Raw genomic sequence first — 27,402 nt, forward strand, 5'->3', positions numbered from 1 at the left:
CTTAATCCTGGAAAAAGCAAAATGATTGAAAAAAAGACACATTCTGAGTTWAAAAAAAAAAAAATTACTATTAAGACGTCATCTTTTAACTTCCTCAGCCTGAAAACTAGGGCAAGGCTCCACAGTCCATCCTCAGCATTTTTATTGCTTTTGGCTGGTAAGTTACTTTAATTAAAAAAAATCACCAAGTTGTTACTTTTCTTTATGAGCTTCCGACCACTGTTAATGTCAGCAGTCCAGGAAAATGGAAATATCGGTCCATCCTCAAGGCAGGCAAGTCATGCTACTCCGAAATGTCTACGTTCTTATCGATACGCACCGTTTACTTGGCAAATCTGCCTGCCGTACAGGATCGTTCCTCTGGGGATAGTTATAACCCACGCAGAAAGAAGCATTGTCTGGCGCTAAGGCAGCAATAAATAGCAGAGGTATGAGAACTGCCGTCACACCTTAAGGCAGACCTGATGATGATTAAATTTCAATAAACACGCTTTTTTTTAAGAGAGGATTCGGCGTAACGTACTGCTGAGCCCTGCATGTGCTGGCCCAGGTACTCCACGGGGCCGGGGTCTGGTGAGGAAATGAGGTACGAAGAGCCTCGCTTCTCGCTTCTCGTTGGAGCCACCTAAGGACAAGAAGCAAATCAGCGACACGTGATCCCGAACGAGCAGCGCCAGGAACACAGCTCCGGTCTGGGAACGGCCGAGCCCCAGGAGCCAGGGCCTGACCCCAAACGCGCCGCTGGCTCTGCAGCACGGCTGCACGCGGCGCTTTGTGCCCCTTCCCTGCAGAAGCGGGGCTAAGTGCCGCGCCGCGCTGCAGGTGGCTGTTCGTTAGAAGCCCCAGYTTAGTGGCCGTGCTGCTACCTGCAGGGTTGCTGCGGCTCGAGACATGCTCAGCCTTGAAAGCAGGGCACCAGCACGCTACCGGTTTTACCTCCGTCTTTTCCCTCAAAAACGCGAATGGGTTAGAGTGTCACGGGACAGCTGTCACTGCAAACAATAAGATTTTTAAGGACTTGTTTTGCAGCCAGGCCAAGGCGGGTTTGAGGTGTCGACTACCAGGTAGCCTCTGACCACCCGCAGCCATGAACTCATGTCTGATGGAGCAGCGAAGGGGAGAGTGGTGATGCTTTTTTTAAATGAATCTTCAGTTGAACTAAAAACGCCTCACACCGCTATGGGGAAAGAAAGTCCTGAGAGTCCGGGATCAGGTTTCTGGCGAGGGCGCGGGTGGCCCAACCCTGCCCCAGCGCCGGGGCGCTTCTGGGCTACGCGATGCCCAGGTTCAAGTCCGCTTTGGGATGCACCGGCGCAGCGAGTTACAACACTCATGCACCTACAGCGATACAGCTCTAGGGACACGTTACAGCTTACGCCCCGATTAACAACTCCGCCTGTCTTGCCCCCAACGAGCCATTAACGACATTCCCGAACGGCTTGGCCAAGTAGCTGCTCTGCATGAACGACCTGAGCCTGGGTCTCTCCACCTCCTGCTCAGCCACACTGAGCGCTGGTGTAAGCCTGGCTCCTCGATCACAAAGTCTGGGGTTTGGCTTCACGTTGCAATTAATATTTTAGCAACTGTGACACATTTTTCACAAACTGGGCAAGTCTCATTCCTTAATTCAACCACAAGAACAGCTATGCTGACCAAACCCCTCTGAGCCTCCTATCTCCTCTCTGGCCAGCTCTCGGAAGTGCCGCTTGCTAGGTGACACTCACGGCTCACATCATCACCCTTTGCTGGCCTCGCAGTTCATTTAGAGTGCAACTGTCACTATCATAAGTAGGAACTTGCTTGTTTTTCTTTCCGTCCTCTCTCCTGCACTTTTAACAACTGCGAGAGCCTGTCCCGTGGGCTACACTAGTCCTCCACCGCGCGCCGGCTTGTGCTCAGCCTACGGCATCACCCCTGCTTGCTTCACCTCCGACCAGGCTCCTTCCGACTCTCGGAAACGCAGCTAGAGAAGCAGAACAGCGGACGGCAGGGCTACCGCGAGCACGCACCAAAGCACCCCCAGTCTTAAACAACACGGAGCCTCTCTGGGATCGGTTCTGTGAACCCTCTGAGATTTATCATTTAATTCCAGGAATGAGAAAAGCACCTAGCTGTCAAGGCAAATTATACTTCTGCCTGGTCTGTGCCAAGGGYTTGCTCTCTTTCTACCTTTTATGGCATCTGGCACGAGGACAGACTTCACAGCAAGCTGTTTAACATCATCTTCACATACAAGCTTCCCTCTCTAGACTGGAAATAAACCGAAAAGTTGCAGTTAACACAAACACCAGATTATCTCTTTTCTTTCAATGCTGTTACAATTTCCCTCGGTTCCAGTCACATCACAGCTATTTGGAATCGGAAAGTGCAGATTTTTGCTGCACATGGTGACAGGTTTCACAGTACGCGACGTGTTCGGGCCTCAGCCACCTTTATTCCAAGACACGTCAAAGTCGCTCTGTCTGCTGCCCACAAGTCGTGAATTGCTACAGCTGCACGTTCCTTTTAAATCTCCTCCAAAAAACGGGGATTTCACACCAAGTCTCAGATGCAAGTTCTCTAACGCCAGAACATCATGGGCTAAATCCTGCCTGCTCCGGATGCAGCAGCCTTGCTGGTGAGCCGGCCCCGCTCCCTTCCGGAGGCTCTCGGAGACCATCATCGCTCTCATGACTGCACAGCCAGGACCGGACTCACAAGGAGCAAAGCTCATGATGCTCACCAGCATGCCGCCCTGCAGCCGCTCCAAAACACATGACAATCTGGCGTTTAAGGTCTTGCCCATCCATAAAAATGGGAGCACTGTGATTTACCTAGAGTCAGTACGCCCCAGGACTTCCTAGAAAACGGGAAGACCTGCGCTTGGACCGAACAAAGCTTGTATTACCGTCATCTTGGTCTGTGTTAAACTGGTCTTTCAGTCTGGACTCTACGGCCTCCTTTCAACTGGCTCTCGCTACTTCCACAGCATCTCCCCGTCCCTCTGGCATGTTTTACTGATGAAAACCAAGYGGCTGCTGGGTCCAGCAGACAAAGGAAGCTTTGTTCAGTGAGTCGGACTGAAGTAGGTTGCATCTGACTTCTGGTACGTACTTCAAATGAAAGCCAATTGAAAATGTTTTTTCTCTCAAAGCCCAGTTAATAGTAGTAAAAAACAGCCGCTGAAGGCAACRTGTATGCTGCCACGATTTGCTACCTTCACGTCAGAGATTTTACCCCAAAGGCGCTGACTGCCAAACACAGACCCTGTCCGCAAGTCAGACAAAARTCTGAAAACAGCGTGAACTACCTCCTCCCTCTTCATTTACTTTCTACTTTCTTTACTTACCTACTTAAAAGCATTTTTGCACGTTCATCCTCAGGGACACCACCTTTCCAAGAACTTTTTGCTCATAAACTTCCAACCTTTCYTCCCCCGTGGGGGTTGGTGGTAGTAACCGACCACCGATCTCCAGGGCGCTGGAGGGCTTCGGAGCAGGTCTGGCATTGGCGCGTCCTGCCCAACCGCTGCTCTCGCTTACCACATCCACCAGGAACCCTGGGTGATCCTGACTAGCGCAGCTACGATGCAATGGAAAGACTCTACCTGGGCTTGTCCTGGGTCAAAGGTCTATGAAAAGCGTTGCTTTGTTTTTTCTGGCGAGGCTGGGGGAAGGAAAGCAACTTTCGGCACACTTGGGTCTCCGAAAACATCTCATTTACCGTTTAGCCACTCGGTGGCAGCATAAGACAAACAAGCAGCACTTCCMCCAGCAGCAGGCTTGGGCGGCACCTGCAGCCCCTCTGCTCCGGCCCCCTCTCCCCTTATTTAAGGGGTTTTGTGGGGGACGCCGCCAGCTGCCTGGCTGCCACRATCCCTGGGCTGCCATGTAAAATACAGGCACAACCTGCAAGCAGGTCCTGTAGGCTGGGTAAGATCCACCCGTAGACTCCTAAATGCAGAATGGGATCCATGATAAACCAGTTGAAAGAAAATACGTTTAATAATTCATTTTAGTTGATATACTCATGAGCGGTCAGCGGATATGAAAACACCTCAGTCACTCTCAGTTGCTATAAGGAAGAGCGAGCAATTCAGAGCAGCTCAGGCATGCAGCAATTTCTTGAGCACCATGTAGGATTTTTTTTTAACTTTACATAATTCCTTTAAAAAAAAAAAAGGAAAAAAAAAAGGAAAGCAATGGTAGCACAAGGGCTATACAATGGCCTGGGAGAAAAACAGTCCTTAAATAGACTCATTGGGAAATAACTTCATGAAGTGTTGTTTCATGGTGGGAGTATTTTAATACGCTCCTGAACTTCCTAGGTAACTGGGGGTAACTAGGACCGTGGGAGCTTAGCGGGGGGAACAGTTACAGAGGACACAGTCGAAAGCATGAGCCCGACTCCTGAAGAGCGAACGTGCAGGGACCCCAACCGGTAACGGGCAGCGCCGCCCTTCCCGCGCAGCCCAGCCCTTCGCCGCTATCGTACCGCAGCAGCCAGTACCGCAAGCAAAGCAGGTGCCCAGCAGCCTAAAGCATCCTCACAGCCGACGGGACAAACAGCCAGCGGAGACAGTAGGAAAGTAAAATTATTTCTCACCTCGGAGGCTTCAGTTTCAAACTCATCGACTCTGGCCTGGGGAGTGTTATATGCCTGAGCGTAATGCTGATACCACTGCTGAACAGCCTCCTATAAAGGAGGAAAAAACCTCTTCCCATTAGCTGCCTACTAAGATCACTTGACATGAAAACAATTCTTACCACCTCACAGGACAGGAGAATGAATTAAAGGCAAASCTCTCCAAGAAGCATCAAAACACGTTTAAGGGCAGCGACAGAGCTCAAACCAAACATTTACAGCTACATTAAGTGCTTAAAAGATGCACAAGGCACCGCTGCCTTGGCAGCACATGCAGAAGTGCAACGTCGCTTCTGTTACAGGGAAGTACGGATGGGGCTGGACGTCGCGCGGCATCTCTGTACCTCAGTGACACCATCAGAGTCCTTCGTGCTACTGATTAAAAATAACACTAAATATGGCAATAGTACTTTTTTTTTTTTTAAACAAGATTTCAAGGACTTGGGGATGGGAACTACTTCCAGGAGGCATCAAAATAAACTTGAAACCAATGATCAGATTCAGGCAAGACACTCCAGCCTATGTCAGGCGGTTGCATGAGACACACTGCACAACGCCCGCGGTCACTCTCTCCTGCTCCTCTCACCCAGATTTCCATCGGATCTGCTCCAGCTCAGGGGGGTGGCCCTGGCAAAGCTCCCTGCCGCAGCAAACGCTCTCCAGGGATCCTGTCCCCTCCGCCCCTCCTGGCCCACCGAGCCGAGACCCTGCCACCCCCAGGCCCAGCCACGCGCCCCTCCCAATCCCCCGGACTGAGCGACTCCTGCAGCAGCCTCGCTCCATGCCGGGAGTTTTGGAGCAATTCAGATTTCCTTGTCCCCAGCCTAGGAGAGGAAAAGACAGGAGTGCAGCTCACTTCTCTCTCCCCACTGTGGGATGAGGGCAGGCAAAACGGCTCTGACTCGGGGGAGGAGGAGATGGTAGGGACGGGGGCAGGAGGAGACAGCCACGAGGGCTTTCTCAGAGTAGACCCAAGATTTTTATACAGAAAATCCAAGAGCGCTACTATCCCGTTCCCATACGTGCTTTGCACACAGCTAGAATCACAGTACTCTTATATTTCTATATAGACTAGTGATGGCTAATGGAAATACAGGAATGTTATTTCACAGACGGTCCCAATGTTTGTGAAATTCAGTCCTTGCTGTCAGTACTCTTGATCGGGGCAGCCCTCCACCTAAATGGCCATACTTTGATCACCAAATGCTGCATATGGTAAAGAAATCCTATGCAGTGAAACCAACTGGCAGAAAGTGGAAAAACTCCCAAAGCTGTACAAGAACTTCTGGTATACAGAACACACTCTGGGATCTAGCCAACGCTCGGGAAAACTGCTTCGGGAAGGGAAAGAGAAAAAACTTCATGGTTTTGAAGACAAACAAAAGCCAAGCCAGAAGTTATATGAGAATAATTCTTTGGCTGATTGTACTAAATTCAGAAAAGGTTCTGGAGAAGCAATCTTCCAACAGTTATGACCTGCAACAGGGAACATGCTGAGGTTTTTTTGACTGGGATTAAGTGTACTTTGTGCTAAATCTCTTCTGCGCCACTCACAGAGATAAACTATCGGTGAAGAGGACTTACAAGGGTCTAGATCATAGGAAAGCCTAGGGATCCCCTGAAGAGTGGCTGGTGATGCTGGGTAACACCATTCAACTCCTTGCTGGGCTAACAGATCGCACGTGTACCAAGAAGTGCATTGGAGAGTCCATAGAGAAAAACAATAACCAACCTCAGACCCAAAGACAAGCGATCTATGAGCAACCTGTCAAAAATCCTCCTACCAGAGCTCTGAGTGACGAACCAGGCTTCAGAAGAAAGAAAGTGCTGCAAAACAACATACCTGTGTGTACTCCCCATGCTGCTGAGAGTAATTAAAATAATTTTCCACTCCGTGTTGTGATGTAGCTCCCTGAGACACAGCAGCATCCAAAATGTTGTTCGAAAGTCCAGTCTGCTGCGGTGGACTAGAGACTTTGTTGGCAATTGCTGTCCATAACACCAATAAAACACAGTTCACATAAACGGCACAAGTTAACTCAAACAGTTCAGTCCTGGCTGCACTCCAGTATAGCAATATTCTGCGATTACAACAGAAATTTGCTACTTCAGATTGTGCTGCACTCAAAACTAAACTGTTACAAATAATTGAAAAGATTTCCAGAAGCTTTATCTACATCACTACGCCCATCAACTCTGAAAATCTACCCCGTTGTCAAATAAAATATTAACTAAGAGAATAAATGACATAGCAATGTTAAGACAGAATATAGGATTTCATTAAAGATAAATGTTGTGGTCACTCGAATCACCTGCCAAGCAGAGCAACAATTTGCCAYGTTCTGGTCAAGAAAACTTTCAATGAAAACTGCGGAATGGTGGCTTACCTGGAAGACATATACCAGGCAACACACTCGCCAAATTCAAGTAGGGGTTGGTACTAAGACGTATTTCTTTTGGTGGTTCTCCCAGCAGCGAGGTCTGTTTTTTCAAGGGAGTCTGTGAAATAATTGGAGAAGTATCCCGTGTCAGTATGCATTATATTCACACTRCATTTGTCAGAAATAAGATATGTGTCCCAGCATGATTTCGAAAAAAAAAGTATAGCCCTATGAAAAGCAAAAGGAAATCTTTTTGCATAAATACTGGGGACACGTTGTCTGGACACACTGCCTAGATTTTTTTTCTTGTCAAATAATTTTTTAGGAAGGTGTCTCTTTAAACTGTAAGTTACTGAGGAATATGAAAAAAACCCCAACAATCCAAAACATATACATTCAAGAAAATGCATAACCACCGCCATAGCAACCACAGATGAAGGGAATTAGCATCATGTACACAGCCAAGACAAAATCAGCTCCAGTCACCCGGAGTCACAAGCAAATGGAGGGCAAACGAGCCCCATGCTCAGATGGGAATGTCTGCGACGTGCCGTTATACCACCTTACTGATCGCTCGGTCCGCCGGCCCTTATTCTAAAGGGGAAAATGTTTATGAGTGGAAATGAAGCATCAGGACGGACTCACTTCTCCAAACCACCCGAAGTGTTTTCCTACGAGGGCCTAGGAAGTGTGTGCTATCAGTTTATGGCCCCTTGACAGGGAAGGGCTCTCTGCGGAAAAGAAGAAAATTTGCAGGTACAGACAAATAGTTCACCGGGAAGGAAAAGCACAGTTATTCCGAGGGAAAACTGTTGCCAACAGCTGCTAGTTTCAATAGCTGAGTGGCTCAGCAAGACAAAACATTATGTTTAATGTATGAGCAGGAGGTTTACTTGCGGTATTAGAAAAAGCCACCAAAAATAGGGTTGAAATAAGCAGCTATGGCAAGTTAGATAGCCTGTCTGAAATACATAGCTCAAAGATGTTTATAGCACCCTACTCTAAATATATTCCACCGATTTTTTTCAAAGAAAAAATCCCACTATTTAAAAATACTAAAAATAGTATTAATCATCAACTTTTCACAAACTGTAAGCCCAGTTTTCAAACACAAAAAACTTTAACAGAGAGCTGAAATTCTTAATCTGGATACAAAAGCTGGCATTTAAGCTAGCATGACTGTTCAGTATCAGCGTGCAAACTGTGGATGTCTTATTAAGGAAGTGATTTCTGCAGATGGGGCCATCTGTCTGCTGATGCGGAAAAGGAAACAATTAGAACGTCTACCAAGAAGGAACTTCTCATCATAAACAATACATTCCTTTTTAACTAAACAAAACACTGATCTAAAACACTGATTTTATATAGGCATACACACGCACCTATGTATTTTATCCATTTGAAAACGAACATAGGTAAAACATAGGCATATATATAKGTAAAATCCCACTTAATTACAGTAAAAAGTGATTTAAAAATTAAAAAGCCTACTTTCTGAAGTAGGACCCAATCTGTCAAAGCTGTGTAAAGAATACAGCCACCAATCCCCTATGGAATCTAGTCACTTCAGCTGCTTCAGAAAATATGTAAGGAAAATGGAGATCTGATCTGAATTAAATAAGATCTTCTTGTTTCCATGTATATGCCAAAGTACATTATAAAAAAAGTAAATGCACAGACCAAATTCTATTAATCATAGGAAACACAGAAAAAATTTAATAGACAATTTTGCTTCAACCACTCCYCCTCAGGCTTTGGGAAATAAATAATAAAACTGATTTCAGACTGTGAAGATGTCAACTGTGGCTAAGATGATATACAGTAAAAGGGGAAAAATTACCTACACAAATGTACATAAACATGATCTGGAAACCTGAAGGCCTTATGTACCAGCAGAATTGCTCCCGATCAGTCACCAAATTCCACCACAAGTTCAATTTTCAGTCTTTAAAAGGGACATTTCCCTTGAGATAATTTCATCATCAAATATTACGAGGCATACACATGGAAAAAAAAACAGCACGGAAAAAAGATTCCTTTGTTAATTCCTCTGGACCACCAAAGAGCATTGCTGTTCTCTCCCTATAACTCACAGCTGAAACAACCTTAAAGCATCTCATGAATGATCCTGTGATCTAGCAAATTTTATAGTGAAGAACTGCAATAAGCAGTTGCAGATAACTCTTAAGCATATTAAAATAAAAACACCAAATCCGGTGTTTTTATTATACAAGAAAGAAGATGAAAAATACCAGGAGAAAAGGAAACGCTGGTATTCGGTGTGCCTTACCCCCAGACTTGCATCAGGACTTTTTAGCTGGTTTTGTTGCTTGGCATGGCCGGCCCGCAAGGCTCCCGCAGAAAGATTGGTGAAGGTCTGGTGGTAGGGCTGCGCCGCYGAGACGACCGCTTCGGCGGGGGATTGTTTATCTGGAGTGTTGTTTTGCCCCGGCAGAGCTTGTCCAACAATGTGCTGGTTTGGGAAGAATGGCAACATGCCCATCCCCGCTGCTGCCGCGGCTGCTGTTTGAATTGGAGTCAGATTAGATGCTGCAGTCAACCATAAATGGAGAAACTTTTCTGTTAGGCAAGATTTATCTGTACGTTTTGTCTGCGGTTTTTATTAAGTGATGAGAAAAACATTTAGAGATCTATTTCACAGCTGTCACAGAACACTGGGTTCTGATGATAGTTTTTATGCTTTTAGCAACCCAGGAACAAACAACTTCATTTAAAGCTAACTCTATAAAAGAAAACGGAGTGTTTTTGATAACATTCTYGTTCTAAACATCCCCTTTCATAAGAAGTTACTTAGCATTTCCTGCTGCTTTCAAAGAGCCTTTGAACAACATCCTAGAGGTCTTGCACGTGGATACAGAGAAAACAACCCTACACCAGCTGGCATTAGTAAAATTCTTTTTACAAACAAAACAGCTAGACAGCATTCTCTAAAATTAAAATCTAGAAAGTCAGAATAGGTTTCTGCAAAAAGCTTTCAGAAAGCTCTTATTTGCTACTGGTTAGTACATTAATCACATCATGTCTAGAACTAGAAACGGATGGGAGTTCCTTTAATAACGTAACCAGGACACCAAGCAAAAATGCAACAGCTACGAAGTTATTTAACAAGGGTTGGGCCCAGCTTGCACTGCAGAATATAGGGCTGTCAATGGAGGTAATATAAAAAGATACAGTATGCAGTGTCACAACTGATCTTTCCTCATAAAAACTAAAGGCATCACCGTGCCTAGGAATTTGCATTCAAAACAGGTATCAGTCAACGACTGGACGTTACAGTGTACTCAAAACGCTAGGAACTGAGCAAGCAGAATTTCTGACAACCTGCAAATCCTCAGCAAGTGCCACAGCTACTCTCCCATGGGTGAGCAGAGGAGAGAAGCCGGGCAACAAGACAACATACTTCAGGCTTGTTTCCTGCTTAAAGCATGCACAGATTATCATCAATTTAATGATATGTCCATAAGAGCTGCTAGATACAATGACTGATCTCTGATCCGTCTGGAAGACAAATGCATTAAACAAGAAACCCTTTTACGCCAAAATTCAACATAAAATGGAACAGAGGTAGTTCAAAGTAAGACTTCTGAGTGCACTAAGTTAAGATAATGGGATCACAGCCGATTTCACTTGCATGAATCGATGAAAGAGATGTCACCAAACGCTCCTTTAAAACCTCACATGTCTAAGCTGCCCCATCTGCACCCTCAAGGCACAGGAAGACATTCCCCGGTCAAATTCTGGCACCAAGAGAGAAGGTGGCTTGCATGCAAAATGCCACAAGCCTTAGGCACGTTAACGCTACACGCTGCAATAACGCTAGACGCTACGACCTTAGATACAGGATACACAAGACATTCCCGTACGCATTGAACTCTTCTGCTTACTCCTGAGGCTTACAGTCGTATACCTGTTTGACCCAGCAAAAAAATTCAGGCAGGTTTAGTTAGCCACAAGAAATAACAAGTGTGGCTGGGACGTATGGTCTCATTCTAAGCATTTTTATTTTGGGTGGGATAAACAATATAAGATATTACTGTATAGTTATTATTATAAAGCAATTAAAAATGTACAGAGTAAAAATAATACACTGAGAACTAAAATACACTGAACTTCTTGAGGAGGAGGAGGGAATCATACATCTGTCACAGAATTATAACAGTTAAATGAATATATATACACTCTTTGCACTTCTGATTTTTTCCCCCTAAAATGTTTCAGTTTATTGAACTGGGAGGCCTCTAACGTTGTGCCGCTTGATGAAAAAACTTATCAGTGCAGCAATATCCACAGGCATTTCACAGGGAATAGCTATATGACTTGTATTATTGTCCAGCTCTGTCCCCACCTTACTGTGCAGTGGTAAGGTTCAAACATATCACTGTGTTTGCTAAAGTGGGAGAAAGTAAAATACATAATTTCAAGCTGATTTAGTAGGAAATAAAATGTCATTTACACTTATGAGCTTCTCCACGGGTTCCCATGCCCGAACTCACAGATGGCATCACCCCTATTCCCAGTACTGTCTGAAGCAGCATCGTTGGAGGTTCTCCCAGCAAACCCGGTTTCTGTAAGGAAGAATAGAAAATGTGTAAATAATCTGTCTGTAGCTATTTCTTATAATTTTCAGATTAACAGATTTCAGTTAATCTTTCTGGATACAGCAAACTGTTAAATTAAAACAGATTTAAAAAAACCTTATTTCTTCTCTCACTTATAAGAGTATCCAAAGATAGCCAGAGTTAGTGACGACCTTACACTATTAGCCTGAATGTTCTCAATCTTCACGAGCTGCTGCTGCGGCAACGGCAGGTGAGGAGGGCTCTGCAGCAGTAAATTAGATGTACTCCCCAGAACTGAATTCTGTGAAATTAATGAAAGAAGTGTTAGCTGAGAAACATGGAAAACAGTACCTTCTTTTTCCGGTAATACTGTTTACAGAAATTGAAATCATCTTCTGAATTACTACAGCAAAAGAAAATAACTATTTCCTCCACAGAGCTAAGTGACTTCAAGTTCTTTTAACCTTCCCTTCCCCTAGCCCTCCTTTTCCCCCCCCACAGCCACAACCACAAATATGTTTTGTGATGGTTTTTACAGGACCAAGAGTATATTCCAAACACGATCCAGACTCCATTCAAGCCCCTGCGCCTAAGCCACCGGGAAAGGGTGAACGTGTTTGAAGCCTCTGCAGAGAGCCTAGGCRAGGCACTGGTACGGTAAGAAAGACGAGACACCAGGGCTTCAGCGGTACCAGCTGCACGAATAAGGACCTCAGCGCCTGTTACCGCCTGCACTGTGCCTTGCACTGCATTTCCAATACACAAGCTCCGTCAGGCAGCTAGAGACTTTACAGGGCTCTGTTATAACTAGCGGGGTTATAACTCTGTTATAACTCTCATCCCTTGCCTCACAAACCGTATCATTGCTTCAGAGAGGAATAYCCACATATGTTTTCTTTCCCCTTTCTAGTGGGAACTATCTACACTAAGTTCTATTCCAGAAACATTAAAAAGCTGGCAGGTCATTTGCACTGTGATTCAGGCAAAAATTCTGTATCGCTGCTCGCCACCACAATCGAGGCACTTAATCAGCAACTTTGGGATACCACGTTCAGACGTTGCTGCAGGTATATTCAGCTGTGTGCTCAGGCCAGCACGGCAGTTTGAAAGCAAACTTCTGTCCACGCCAGATCACAAAACCACATTAGGATTCGTACTAGCTGAACACATGCCTGAAACTGTTTTCAGCCATCTTTCTGGCAGCAGTTCCCGAGCGTGATTCGCCAGGCAAAACGTAAGTTGCTCTACAAATGTTTTTGTACAGCAGTACAAGAAGAGACGAACGGGACACRGACTGTGTGAAATCACAGTGAGTACTGCCGTCCTCATTTTTTGAAATTTCCTACATAGGCAAGATCACCATAAAACAGATAACGAAGCTAATACCTAAAGAGAAGGCAGCTCTCAGGACGTATGGTTCTGCATATTTTATGGTCAGCTCCATAACACCTCACAAAAATTTTCAAGCCTAGGTTGCGTCTCTGCAGAGTAGGGTCAGATTTCTTAGAAAAAAACCTCTATAAGCCTGTAATGTGGCTATTCACTTAAAGGAACAGTCCTTTGGAGCTTTAAAAATTCTTTACAAATAAAACAACACGCAAAACAAGGGCATCTTAGGCACTACAATGTTAGATTCTAGACTCAGAAACCTGCTATTTAAAACATATCTGGATAATGATGCATCTGCTATTTTAATTGCCTTAAAGATTTTCCACAGATATTATCTGCAGCCATTTACTGTCACTAATACCACTGGATGTTCTTCCTAAACTTGGTTATGCCAAGAAAGAAAATATATTAACTCAATTGCAAAACTTTCAGGAATACAAGAGTGGAAAATCTGATCGGCTGCAAAAGGAAGTCCCTGCATCAATAAAGATGTAGTAAACAGCTGTATGACTCAGGAAAACACATCACTGTAAAAGTTTAAAATGCATTATGTTAGCACATGATAGCCATAATTAAGAAAAATTAAAAGAAAGAAGTTAAAAGTCATGTTAATTCCAGAGCTGAAAAATTAGCGGGTGAATCACCCATTTGTTCAAATTCCTCTCTGTTGGATCTTTCTATCAGTTATTTTATAATGTTTTGGCAGAATCATCCTAAAATATTGTTTCTTCTTATTAGATTGTTTTAGAAAACCTTGAATATAAAATAGCAAAAGCAACCGACGCAGGCAGCTGAGCGAGTGTGGGGCTGGGGAGGCGGGGAGGGAGTCGAGCCCGCGAGACGCTCTCTCTTCCCCCGCGTTGTGACCATACTGAATTCCAGGACAGTAAGAGTGACCTGCTTCTCCGGCTTTAGGGAACAGCCTGGAATAAGTCACTGAATAACAGCAAAATGAGCCTAGCAGGAGGAATTGAGATAATCAAATCACTGCCAACAAAATTCAGGCTATTAGATCAGGTTTGGAGCTAATTAAATGATGGGAGGCTCCATGGAAGAGTATTAGATGCACRAGTCTCTCCAAAGAGAAAGCACTAACTTGTCTGCTGCAGCCCTGTAAGCCAGAAACATGGGATCATCATCAGTCAGACTCTTAACTGTGTAAAACATGCCTTTCTCCAGCTGGGATTAGAAAGCATTCATATTGCCTTCCAAGGAAGCATAGATTCTCCAAGACCAAAGAAAGAGCAGCAGTAACTAAATATACCAATTGCAGATACTGTTTAAATAAAAGAAGGACAAGCAAATAACGATGTAAGATTTTCATTGCTCAGGGCAAAAGCGACTCATTTGATGGTGCAGAATTAAATAATATGTTTAACATTTGAAATGAATATATTCCTCTGGCACTTTTTAGGAGAAAAACAGAAAAGTTAAATATATTTACTGTAAAGAGTATATCTGCATTTTAGGTTAGTTTCTTCTAAGATCTATAAGCCTACGTCTGCCAAAAGAGTAGCAGAAATAATAACGAATACTTAAGAGGATTTTATTTGCTGTATGGGAATTTCTGAAACATCAGAAAGAAAAAGTCAATGGAATTGACTCCAGTCCCTCATAGCGACTTATGAAAATCCCCCTGCACGAATACTAAAGGCAAATTACGGCTCGCAGCAGAGCTGTAACACCGGAGAAGCCTCTGAGCGAACCCCAGGACGAGGAGGACGCTCGGCAGGCCGCGGGCCAAGCACACTGCTGCAGGGAGGAGTTCTGGCTGAGGGTATTATTCCAGCCTTTGCTCTCATCACCGATTTCCAGGGTAAATTCATCCTAAATAGCCTTTATAGGAACTTTCAGAGATCCTGGAGTCTACATGGAAGTCATACCAACTTTACAATGAATTACAAGTACTCCGAGAACACTTTAAACAGCTCATTGCTTTGGTTTATTTTTGATTAAGAAGCAACATCTGCAAATTACTGTTTTTATGGCAAATATAGCACATTTTGACTCCTGCAAGCTTTAAAATGAAGATGATGATGAGCTTCTTGGCTTGAATAAGATAAAACAATAACATCTCTACAGACAGTACATATGAGTAGCTCCAAGAGAAATGGATGCCCCATGCTCTTCTGCCTCTAAAAGGGGTGATTTYTTTGCCAGAAATGGCAAGTTGTTGCTTCATAAGCAGGTGTTAGAAAATCAAAAACTCAGTAAGATAAAATAAGTCACTTGTGGAGAGTAAGGACAGTGGGCTATTACTTATATCCCCTCAGGCATCTCGTAATAGAGTGCTTTTTTTTTTTTAAGAGACAGCTTTAATGAGAATACTTGATTTTAGCTGTAATTTCTTGAAAATTTTAAAATATTTTTTCATGCTAAGATCTCCACGAATATCTGTTTTGACAAAAGTTATCTTGTGTTGAGAGACATACCTGATGAACTTTATTCAACTGCAAAAAAGCTGGGCCAACTGCTGTATTTATAAGGTGAGGTAAACCTGCAGATGCTCCAAGAACTGTTTTAGAAACACAAGAAAAAGTTACAGGATTTTTATAAGGTAGGGGGAAAAATGGTCTTTACAGAATTATTCTATATATTTCAGACTTGGTTTCCAGAAAAGTCTCCAGTACAATAACAGTCACTATAATGAAACCTTTCAGTGTACCCAGCTTTGATCTGCAGTTAACAGCATATTAGAGATCAAATGTGCTTTCATGAAGCTCCTCTGAAGTTGACAGTTTTACTCAAAGATGCAGAAATGCCTGCAGCCAATTGCAAGACCAGAGCATTAGCTAAAGTGCTTTGAAAGATATAGTTGTTTCACACAAAATTTCTCTTTCTCCAACTATAAAAAGGTAGTAAATTAGCAGATTTCATCAAGGAAAGCTGAAGTATGTTCAAACTGTAAAAAAGTAACAGCTTTACAGAACAGAGAATTTAAGAAAAAAATGTTAAGGGATTAAAACGCTAAGACAAAGTAAAGACTTCCCAGCAGTACAATTACTTGTTTTACAGCACCAAAAGAACGATCACAGTAAAGGTGAAGCTTCACAGTACAGAGAAAGAAAAGATTACAGAGAGAATTTTCAGGAAATTAGGAGATTGATTATTCAAAGCTACCAACAAAATGACAAGCTTTCAAAGGAAGCCAGGAGCCCATGACAAACACCAGTGAAAACCGTACTTTYGAGCCTACTGGTAAGACTGAAAAGTGAGAAATAGTACAATACATATGTCACACACTCTTAGCCAATCCCACTTGACTCTCCAAATTATCTGCTCCTATTCTTGTTCCCAATACTTTCACTATTTGAAATGTGGTAAGATTGCTTTTAATATATTTATTCACATTCATCGTATTGAGAAGGCAGATTCCTTCAGATAAATGTTTTGGGCTAATGCTTTTCTTATGAAACGCTATGTACAACTATGGTAGCATACAAGTGTGAATAATCATTTTAAAATAGTATAAACTTAAGAGGCAAGACTTCAGGCTGCAAAGTTCAGATCTGGAATCAGATTTAAACTTGCAAATTTTAATGATGTCTGGAAAAGAGATTTCATTTTAGATCTGCTTCTAATATAAACATTCAGAGACCCCAGAGTTAGTGCAAGGGTGTTTTTAGGTAACACTAAATTTTACCCTGCTGCAGTAGCTTAACTATCCTCTTTGCTGTTGCTTTCATAAAGAACGAAAAAGTGTCTACACAGATACACTGAGAAACTGTCTACAGATTTTAAAAGGCTATTCCTGCTTCTCTCCTTTGCTGAAAGCATTRTACCACTAAGCACAGGGTTTCTTTTTTAACTCGGCTTCAAACAACTTACCAGGTTTAACAGTATGTCCACGCAACTGGGGCTGCATTAACATTTGCAACATTGCCGGGTTACTAAAGCTTTTCATAATCTGCACTGGATTTGGTTCTGGAAGCAATCCCTTCCTATTGTTCCTCATCTCAAATGGAGAGAGATCAAAATGTTAGAATCAGGAGAAAACAAAGAATACATTTAAATGCCTACATTTAAATCCTACTGTTTTCTTGAATAAGATACACAGAACCCGAGCTAAAACATCCACATCCCAAATCTAAATAATCAACCCATTTCACTTTAGTTCTGTACAGCTAACTGACAATACAGCCCAGCACTACCTTTACTCAGGTAATATCAGTGTTGTCTTTCTCCCCTTTCTCRCTAAGTGTCTTGGTTTCTGCTCTCACACTTTTCCTGTTGCTTCCTAATAGACTTAGAAGTACCTGAATGTTCCCACTCTGTCTCCCAGATTTTGCAGTAGTTAAAGGTCTAATCACAGGCCAACTTTGCAATTTACACATTATGAATTATTTCTCAGACCACAAAGAGCTCAAATTTGCATGACATTGATGTAGCTCTTTCATTTTACACACAAAAATAATCCCAGCATCTCCTTCTCTGTTTCCTGCTCCTTTCTATGCTCCTTCCCCCCAAGCGAAACTCCTAACTACTCCCCAAAAGCTTCAAACCTATTATTTTTCCCTAGGGCCCATTTCTTTTTTTCCCTTAAACAAGAAAGCGTTATCAATAAAGGAGGATATGAAAGGCGTCGTTAACATGACCAACACATGCTGTCTTATAATAGCTCCACTCATCTCCTCTTCTATAAAGATACATAACAAGATTGTTCTGCTTTACTTTCAAGACAGCTTCATGTAACACTTATCACATCCAATTTTCTAGGAAATAATCTGATATGACATGTGGGTGCAGAAAGCTTTCTTCTATATTGAGCATGAAATTAAACCATTTCTACTACCTTGAAATTTATTTTAAAACTGACAATTTGTCTCTTTGTTTTAAACCAAGTTATAGCTCTTCAAATGACTCCGCTTCCATTTACTTTTGTTTTGAATTGAAACAACTCCTCTCACAGAAAATTGTACTTACTAAAATCACAAAGCTACATAAGCGTAACTTTGTGGTGTCTTACGGCCATATTTTACCCTTCCTCCTTGCAGTATATGGCTTTGTTTTGCCTAGGGAGGAGACTGAAATAGGCTAGCTAGACCCAAAAAATGGCTGATGCTTCTGAAAACTCAGCGATTTTCCTAATGCAAATGCAGCTCAAGCTCTTTGACTCAACTCAGGTTGCGCAGGGCACAACAAACTCATTACTGATTTTATCRTATTAGCAGTTTTCACTCACAGTCTTTACATGGATACAAACACAAGATCTCACAGTGTAATTTCATGGAGTTGCTTTTCGGCGCAGCATCACACTTGAAGCATTCATGTTTCATCAGGTTTTCTCCTGCTTAAAAAGGCTGCCACTYGGCCAACCAACCAGCACCAGTCAAAATAGGAGCTCCACGTGGATTTCGCTCGCTCAAATGCACACGTGAACACATAGCACCCACGTTCAAGACCTCAGCACCTCCCTTTGCAAGCGGAGCGCCCTCTTACCATCCTCTGCGCCGCTATGAGGGCTGCTAGYGTGCTCCTGCCCGGCGCTCCCGGGGCACAGTACGACACCTGCACTCTCCTCCCTCTGACGGTCATGCCATCGGTGACTTCCTGCACCTTCTCAGCCTGCTCTGCCGTTTCGTACTCCACCACTGCAAAGTCACCAATATAACTGTCTTCATCCTGAGCAAACTGAAACAACATGTCATAACACACTGAACAAAAATGCAGAATTCCAGGGATTCGTCTTGCAATATTTTCACCCACCCCTGCAAAATACTTTGCAAACTGTTGACATCCCATGTTAATACCTACCTAAATGAATACGTTTCTTTCTCAAATGTGGTAAATATAACCTGAATATCATTGCTTCACATTATATTTGGCAGGCATCCTGTGTCTACTTGAATTACCACTGTCACTTCCAACTAATCTCATGGAGAACCTGAGCTATGAAACGTATTTAACAGTTATTTTAAAGCATAAAAAGGTTGAGAAGGAATTTTTAAATACAGCCACATCCTACAACAGTTCTTATTTTGCAGGATAAGAATTACAAACTCTTYACTGTTCAGCTTATTTAAGCCTGCACTAACAAAAACGTCATTCAGAAGACTACATGATAGTTGTTGAAACATGTAACAACATAAATTCCCGTGACATATACTGCCTTCTGAGAGGATCCGAAGTCTGCGGTTGTATTTAATGCTGACAGAAGATGCCAGACTGATCAATCAGTCAGACTGGAAACAGGCTTACTTGTCAAACAATGCTCTGTCCTTTGTTTGAAGAGTTTTAAAGCAGAATGAGCAGATTTAAACCAAACAAAAAAAGGGGTGAGGAGGGAGGGAGTAAAGCTTAGGCAAAAATGTCCAGTCCCAAAATGAACAGAAATGATATGCTGCTACTTGTTCTGATGAACAGGAACAGAGAAAGCCTCCTCCAGATTTCACTGAAAAAACAACCTACTCCCAACTATTAGGCCCCACAAAGAGTAAAACTTAAAATACAGTAACAATTGAAATATCAATTTCAGCGATTCTGAAGAAAAAGGTGGTGGTCAAATATTCAATGCCACTGTTAAGACTAACCTCTGCGAAGAGCTGTGCAGAACACACATGTATATACACACACATATATATACACATACATATATATGTGTGTGTGTGTGCAGGTTACTGTGGTTTCAAGCACAGTTTAAAAACTCCCTTAATATGTAAAACTGTAGCTATCAGTATTTTTGCAAATGGATCAGGAATTTTTAAACTTCCCAAATAAGCAGGTACTGAAGAAAAGCCCTCTGCCCTTATCTAAATACCAGCGGAGAGCTCCTAGCTACAATTTAAAGGTGACCTGGGAAAGGAATGAGGAGTTGTTCATTCCATTAAAGCAAAGAAGTAGATGATGATACATGTTCCTGTAAGTCCCTCCTAGGCAATGCCAGTTTTCTAAGAACCATGCATAAATATCTGGCTTCAGCTCTTCCTGACAGAACGCTTCCATTTTCAATAGAGGAGAAATAAAAGTGTTTTCAAAAAATAAAAATAAAATAAAGGATGTAAACTTAGGAATAAAATGAAATAAATCAGAAAAAGAAAAAAGGGCTCTATTGAGTTCAACTAAGAATTTTAATTCACACATATTTACATGATGAAATATGGCATCAGAGTTAACAGCAGAAGGAAGAAAAGAAGTACAAGATAGCTACGTCAGAGAAGCCGTAACAGGAGCTGGGCACAACGATCAAAATGACCGCCAGAGAACCTAACTGCACGAGTGGTTTGAAGGTTGGATTCACCATGACTAAGAAATGGAAGGAGAAGAAAGACACTGTAATAATCAAAATGTAAAAAACCAAGAGTGAGACTGAACATATTGTTTTTCTAAAATGTATTAATTCTTCTAACAAAGGTTTCCTAGACGAAGCTAAAGCGTTCTGCCTAGTCGTTCCCCCTTGAACCCCCCCAGGTTTCTGCTGCTCCATCCTCTCTTACCTCTCTGCATACTGTGCCACAACCCCTCACTGCTTTTCCCACCGCTTCTCGGTCTTCCYTTCTTGCCTTTCTTTGCACTTAATTCTTAGATCATTTCATTCATAAAAGCAGAATTAACTAGTGCTGTTCTGATACAGAGGCACGGGGCGGGTACAGGACGCTCGGCTTGTCGCAGCGGCCAGCGCCCCTTGCCTTCGCYGGCTGCGGCCCGACAGCCCTGGCTGCGGAGAGCCTCCCCTACCCGGCAGGGCTTTTCCCTGCCCAGGGGAAACGGGAGGCGTGATGGAGAGTAAATCACATCTGTCCTCTGAGAATCACTGAGAACAAATCATAAATGATCACAATTAAACCTACATTCCTTCTATCATTATATATCTACTATCTATAACAGATTATATATCTACTGTAGATATACTATAAACAGTTTATAGAGATACTACATACCTACTATAGATAGATTATATATCTACTATCTATACTTTTATATAACTACTATCTACAATAGACCTATTATAAAAGTCTATTATAAAATGTATTTATACAAGTGAGAGGTAACATGAAAGCATGCCAAGAATGTTTTTTTGGATGTATTTTTGACCGGGTGTCTCTTTTACAACAYAAAAGCATACTGTTTAATTCCTATATTTTATAAACACGTACCTAGTGCCATTACCTGACCCAATGCATACACGAACACCTCCTCCCCGCCTATGCCAGGGGTGACTCACGTATCATTAGGATTAAAGGAGCAAGGTGAAAGTCAATTTTTAAAGGCTGCTAACTGCACAGTTGAGCAGTGTTATGGCAAACAGTCTTTATCAAAGAAATCTGCTAGTCTTTGAACTCTGTAATTTTAAAACATTGAAAAACTGTTGAGGGCGCTGATAACAGCCGCAGGATTATCTGACAGCTGGGAAGATGGCCTACAGTAAAAGGCTTTAAAAGATCAATCTGTTCAGCTAATTAAAAAAAGACTGAGCAGGGACTTGGCTACAGTGTGTAATGCCTTCTTACAGGAAGCAAACAGAGGGGGGCACAGGCTCCTCGGGCCGGGAAAGACAGACAAAACAAGCACCAGCGGAGCGAAGCGGAGGCCAGCCGAGGAGACAGACCCAAGCGCGCAGCGACAAGGGACGGGCGGCTGCTGGGAAGTTCCCCGCAATTCATCCGCCTCTGGATGCGTTTGGCCGAAGCCAGCGCAAGGATACGGTTCAGCCAAGTGCACGCTCCCGGGGCTCCAAAAGAGGCTCTGGGGAGACATAATGGCCTGCAGGTGGTCTGACCAGACAGTCTGATGGACCTCCTGATCTTAGACGCTCAAAATCCCTGGCTGCTTATCCTTGAAGCTAATCCCTGAGCAGCCTTCCAAGATACTTAATAAAACAAAAAACAAGTGAAATCATACCCAACTGCGTGACTATAAATACAGCTTTCCTGCTGCTGCCTGTCTATGGTGCGCTGCTCTGCAGGACTTCTGCGAGCAACGTTTTATTTGTTGTTTAGTATCTCACAGGCCGCCCAGAGGAGAAGGAAACCTTTATCTTTGCAAAGACAAGCAATGATCTACCTCTTCCGTACCTGCAAGCTTCCCAAAAGATGTAGCATTTCAATCAATAGCACGCCCGCAACTATGAGATCCCAAGCCATGGAAAAAACACAGTAGATATTTTCAGAGGTTTCTCAAAGATATTAATTATATATATTCTCCACAATCTACACAGTTGCACTTATGGTGCTCATATACTCTGGATTTCTTTTCTGAGCAATAAAACCATTTATTAACATTTACTTTAAAAGCTCTAAAATATTTCTGAAATAACATTCAATAAAATACATGAAGACAGGATGTGTTATAAACATTTTATTGGCACTTCATGGGAGTGGTCTCCTGCAGAATTCCCAGACGATCTATACCAATCATTGCAAACTCATACCAATAAAACATTTGTACCACATCATATACTGCAATGCACATGCATACCCATTCACTGCTTAAATGAAGAATAAAAAGACAAAACAGCAAGCAGTGCAGTATGCAAACAYAGAGCTATTTAGGTCATAACTTTGATCTTCCAAAAGGCACAAACTCAACATACCTGGCAGAACACAGGTTTATATTTTAGTGAGAAAGTCTGCATCAGTTCTTTTGAATCAGCATAGTCTTTTTGAAATTTATCTACACAAAGGCACTTAGAGTGAATAAGATTTGGAGTCAGCTGATTAACATCCATCCACTGTGCAAAGAGCGTGTTCTCRTCTAATTGCTTCCCCAGCAGTTCCAGTCTCGCCTTCGCAGCAGAGTCCTTCTTCATATACTCCACAAAGCCRTAGCCCTTTGAATGGCCAGTGACTTCATTATAGACCAAAAAGCACCTCTCCACRTTGCCATACGCACGCACAAGTTCTTCAAACTCTTGTAACGTAAATGAAATGGGCAAATTAGTAATGCACAGCAAAGCATCTGTTGGTTGGAGTTGCACTGATATTTCTTTTCCCCGGAGAGAATACTGGTGAAACTTCCGAATTGCATTTTGAGCCTGCTCTCCATTTAACAGAGTAACAAACGCTGTAAAAGACCAAAACAAGTTACATTATCTACCATAGCTTCCTTCCGGCTACGTAAGTAATTRCGATAGCCTGTCTCACCCCCAAGCCAACCCAAAACTCGCCAATGTAAGTCACAGAGGAAAAACAGGAGTTTTGAATTTATCATGAGGAAGCAATACAGAGCCAGGAATGCTGGCATTTATACATTTGTATTATATATTTTAAAATCTGCCATTATCAGCCRGACATTATATCTAATTAATTCAAAGATTTTAAATGTGAGTGTGTATATAAACATATACACCCTCACTACTTAGTATCCAACAATATTTTACATTTGGTAAACAAAGRGTAGTTACATTTTCCACTGAGGTCAACATATCCCTGCTTCAACTGAATTTCTTTGAAGATAGCATCCATAAATTCTCACTTTGTGGTTACTGGATCTTTTTTAGGTTTCAAGTCCTTATGGCATTTAAAACATTCTAACTCGGGAATAAAAATTAATAGAAATGTGTGAAAGATGCTGTATCAAGTCTGCAGGTCTTCTGAACAATTCCCTTTCCCTCTAAAAGAAAACATTTTAGAGGGAATTACTCACCAAAAACTCTCAAACTAATACATATCTTATGAATTCCTTTAAACAAGTACATGCAAATCTCAAAAGCACTTGCGCATATGTAGTTTGTTTGAAATTTCATTACTGGGACAAGGAAACCAGGAGGGAAAATACCATCCATTAAAACAGCAGGAGAAAGGGCAACACTGAAAGTCCAGAAATTCCAATGGAGTTTCTTCTACTATAYGTCGTATGTAGGCTTCGACCTATAGGCCTAATACACGAGAGGCTGGAAGGTTAGCTTTGCTTAAAAATGTGCCTGCCAGAACCGACAAAGAAAATGCACAATTTCTCTGAGCATCTGATAAACRAATTCTGCCAGTCTTTAGCCTATTAGAAAGCTACCACACAAAGGGTATCAAGGGTTTCCCTTCAAACTTGATCCCAGGTTTTGCCTGAAACTTTTCAAATGCCATCCAACCGTCTGCCACACCGAGGAAATACCACATCCCTAGAGGGAGATTAATTTAAGCCAGCAACGCTCCTGAAATAATCCAGAAAGCTCAGGTCGTTAGCTCAGTCTATTCCAAGTCTGCCTTAATGATACTSATGAGAAGGACCCTTATTCCCCAGGAGGAAAATCTCTTGTTCTTTGGAGCTCTGCAAAGTCTTGCCTGACCTTGCTAGAACTGCAGCAAAGGTACCTCACCCTGCCTTATGGCCACGAATTTATTCAGATACCTCAAACGCAAACATTTCTCAATCTCAAGAAGCAAAAGCCAGGAAAACTCAGAGCTATGCTGTGGACATCACTATTTAAAAAGTCCTGCTGGCCCACGCTTTGGGGTACAGACGTTGGTCACCACATCGCATCTAGCCCAGGTGATGCAGAATCTCCCCACATCTCAAACGCCAAGCAAGGACGTTTACTCCAATCCCAATCCGCCTCGCCTGACTCCTCTCTCGGTGGACGCACRCAACCAGGATAACAAAGCCGAGGAGCCCAGCTAAAAAGGTCTGAAGGCAGAAGAGGAAGTCGGCAGCAACAAGACTCAGTGTAAGAAACTTGTTCRAAACCACAGCCTGAGAACTGCGGTAACTGTATTTTCTTATCCTACAACCAAATTTGGAGTCTCACTTGTTCAGAAACAAGTATAAAGAATGCTTTCCTCCTCGCTATGCAATTATCATTTCTGTAGGAAGAACTCAAGCCAAGAAATACATCCAGTATTCTTAACTATCCCCAAACTAAGAATAGCGCAGAATTCACAGTCATAAATCAGGCATCCTGGTACGATTACTTACACAACACTTTTTTTTGCTCTCTCTCTTTTTTTTAAGCACAGTTATTTTGTTGAAACTCTCTTGTTGATCCTTTCTATGAATAAACCACACCATGACTCCGGGTAAACTCGTGCTAGTCCCACCAAAGCCTATCCTCCTGCAATAGGATCACTTCCTGAAATTCAACTCCAGGAAGCTCTGGTTGCAAGATTATTCTTTGAACAGAAAACATCTTTTATTCCAGATCACCTATTAATCATCCGTTTCTACGAACACCACTGCACAAGTGAAAAAAGCAAATGAACTGTAAGATGACACTATTCAGAGGCAGAAATGCTAACATTTTCTTTCATGTCTAAATAATCAAACCTTACAACAGTCTAAAGAGGATTTCTAAATAAAATATAAACATCCACAGAGTATTTTAAAGTCGTATCTGAACTGTGCCACAAATGTGACTATCTTGTGTCAATTCACAAAGCAAATAAAGAACTGAGTATAATCTTATGGACAAACACATAATATTTGAGATCTCAGTTCTGCTGTTCCAGTGAATGTTGTTACGGCTCATGCAAGCAATCAGCTTGTACAAACACACAACGCATTTGCAAAGGATTTTACAATCTGTAGTAATTCAAAAGATTGTGAGGAAATGGGCAATCTGGTTCTGAAACAGATATAAAATACGAGGCAATCACCACTGCTGTACAATCCAGAATTTTGACATAGCACTGCAAGATTTGTGTAACAGGATAATATTTGGTATTCTAGGAATGGTTACACAAAAGGTATGGATAGATGACAAACAAGTTTAAAAATTCAGTTAGTTTTTTTAAAGATAAAATTTGTTTTCCAAAAGTTTTCAGGTCACTTATGGCTACTTCTGTGAGTTCATCACCAATTTTAAATAAGTTTGTATAGTAAAGTGAAAATACTGTTTTTACTCAGAAGAATTTTAGAACTCATTCAAAAGACCACAATGCTCTACAAAGTTCTGATTACTTCCATCAAACTAAAAAGACACTAAATGTATCTAGCAACAACAACAACAAMAAAAAACAATACAAATGAAGTTCCCTACACGAGTAATTCATACTGCACTATATATCTGAAGACCTTTTGGGTGGATGACTATTCTGATGTGTCGGTACTTATTTAAACAAGACAAAATAAGCACAGATAACCACCCACAGACACAAAACAAAACCACTAGCAAATTTTGCAAAGCAAAATTACTAATATCAAAAATAATCTCTAATATTAAGAACATGAGCCTGTAGAGCTGAGAGACTCAAACAACCTTTGCTGATTGTATAGCAACATGTTAAGATTCTGTGACATTAAGCCGTTTTAAAACTCCTGAATCCCGAGATAAAATAATTTATTCTATCAAAAGGAGAAGCAAAAAGCAAAAGTGTACTGCAGCCACCAGAATTTGAAGAGGCATGCAGTAAAACATACAAAAATACACATGAATATGCAAGTTTGACATGTATGTAGTAAAAAACAGTTATATATGAGAGGATCTAAATGAAATGGTAAAATTCACCCTTCTCTCACTCTTTCCCAACAGCTGCAACCAGCTGTATTTTCCAAATATGCCCATCACATTGAACGCATAGATACGACTGTTGATAGATAGCAGATTATAGTACCTCCCCCACACACTTGCCTTACAGCTATCAAATCAAATTCGCAAGATAACTGGACACTAACACACAAACTTTTGCTCCTGAGGGCCAGAAACACCATTATCCTGGCAAAATCCTGCCTGAAACCTGGCACAGACACCGCACTGAGACTTGGCCCTGCAACGCAAGGTCGCCTCAGGAGATGACCCAGGCTGCGGTGCGTGGTACCCAGGACGATTTGGAAGGACAGGGACGGGCAGAGAAACGTTTGCCCAGCTCTGTATCTCACAGCCACTAGAGATCTGTGAATTCCCTACTTAGAAAATTAATTTCTAAATGGAAGATAAAACTTTAAAATGTCAGGATTTAATATTATTAAAGAAAATGTTTCCTTCAAAGATTTAAGTATGGCTAAAAGAAAGTGCTTCTGGCTTATATTACCTGACATAAAGGCATCTGGAGCTAGATACGTTTTCCTCTGCTCAAGTCATACATATGTGTGAAGATTTGTCCTAAGGGAGGCCTCAGGATTAATTTTTCACAGGATATTAGCCATTTTAGGTTCACTTTGTCCCAAAAAGACACTGATTAAGGGGAATGCCCAAAAGATACCACAGTGGGCCAATCTACTTTTCATTGACGTCAATAAGTTCTCCAGTTTTCCATTGACTTTGGTAGAAGCTGACAAACTCTACAGCCAAAAAACCCACGGAGGGGTAATCGCATGATGCGCTGGCAGATAAGCGGGTGACTTCACCCATGGCAGATGTCCCTCCCTAATTTCCTCACAGCATGGACACGTATGACACTGGAAGATTTTAAGTTCTTACCTGTTCTTTTATTTCTGTCCACATAACAATACTTTATTTCATAATCTTTAAATAAGTCATGGATTTCCTGAAAGAGACAAGTACAAGCAACATCAGAAAAACAATTCACCAGACTTAATAAATAAGTGTATAAATTCAGCTTCAT

At 42.1% G+C, this 27,402-nt stretch overlaps 1 protein-coding gene across 1 annotated transcript; it reads right to left on the reverse strand.

The window, feature by feature from the left end:
- Positions 1-438: 438 nt before the first annotated feature.
- RAVER2 (ribonucleoprotein, PTB binding 2) lies at positions 439-27,402 on the reverse strand. The gene is made up of 13 exons (XM_026074489.1): positions 27,258-27,402; positions 22,503-22,972; positions 18,413-18,604; positions 16,802-16,928; positions 15,406-15,488; positions 11,781-11,885; positions 11,479-11,590; positions 9,295-9,554; positions 7,011-7,122; positions 6,467-6,612; positions 4,585-4,674; positions 3,806-3,932; positions 439-627 (listed from the first exon to the last, which is right to left on the reverse strand). The coding sequence occupies exons 1-13, from the start codon at positions 27,400-27,402 to the stop codon at positions 479-481; spliced, it is 2,118 nt and encodes a 705-aa protein (XP_025930274.1). The 3' UTR covers positions 439-478.

This window comes from Apteryx rowi, unplaced genomic scaffold (assembly GCF_003343035.1).
Source record: "Apteryx rowi isolate R43461 unplaced genomic scaffold, aptRow1 scaffold_39, whole genome shotgun sequence".
NCBI classification, from domain to species: Eukaryota; Metazoa; Chordata; class Aves; order Apterygiformes; family Apterygidae; genus Apteryx; species Apteryx rowi.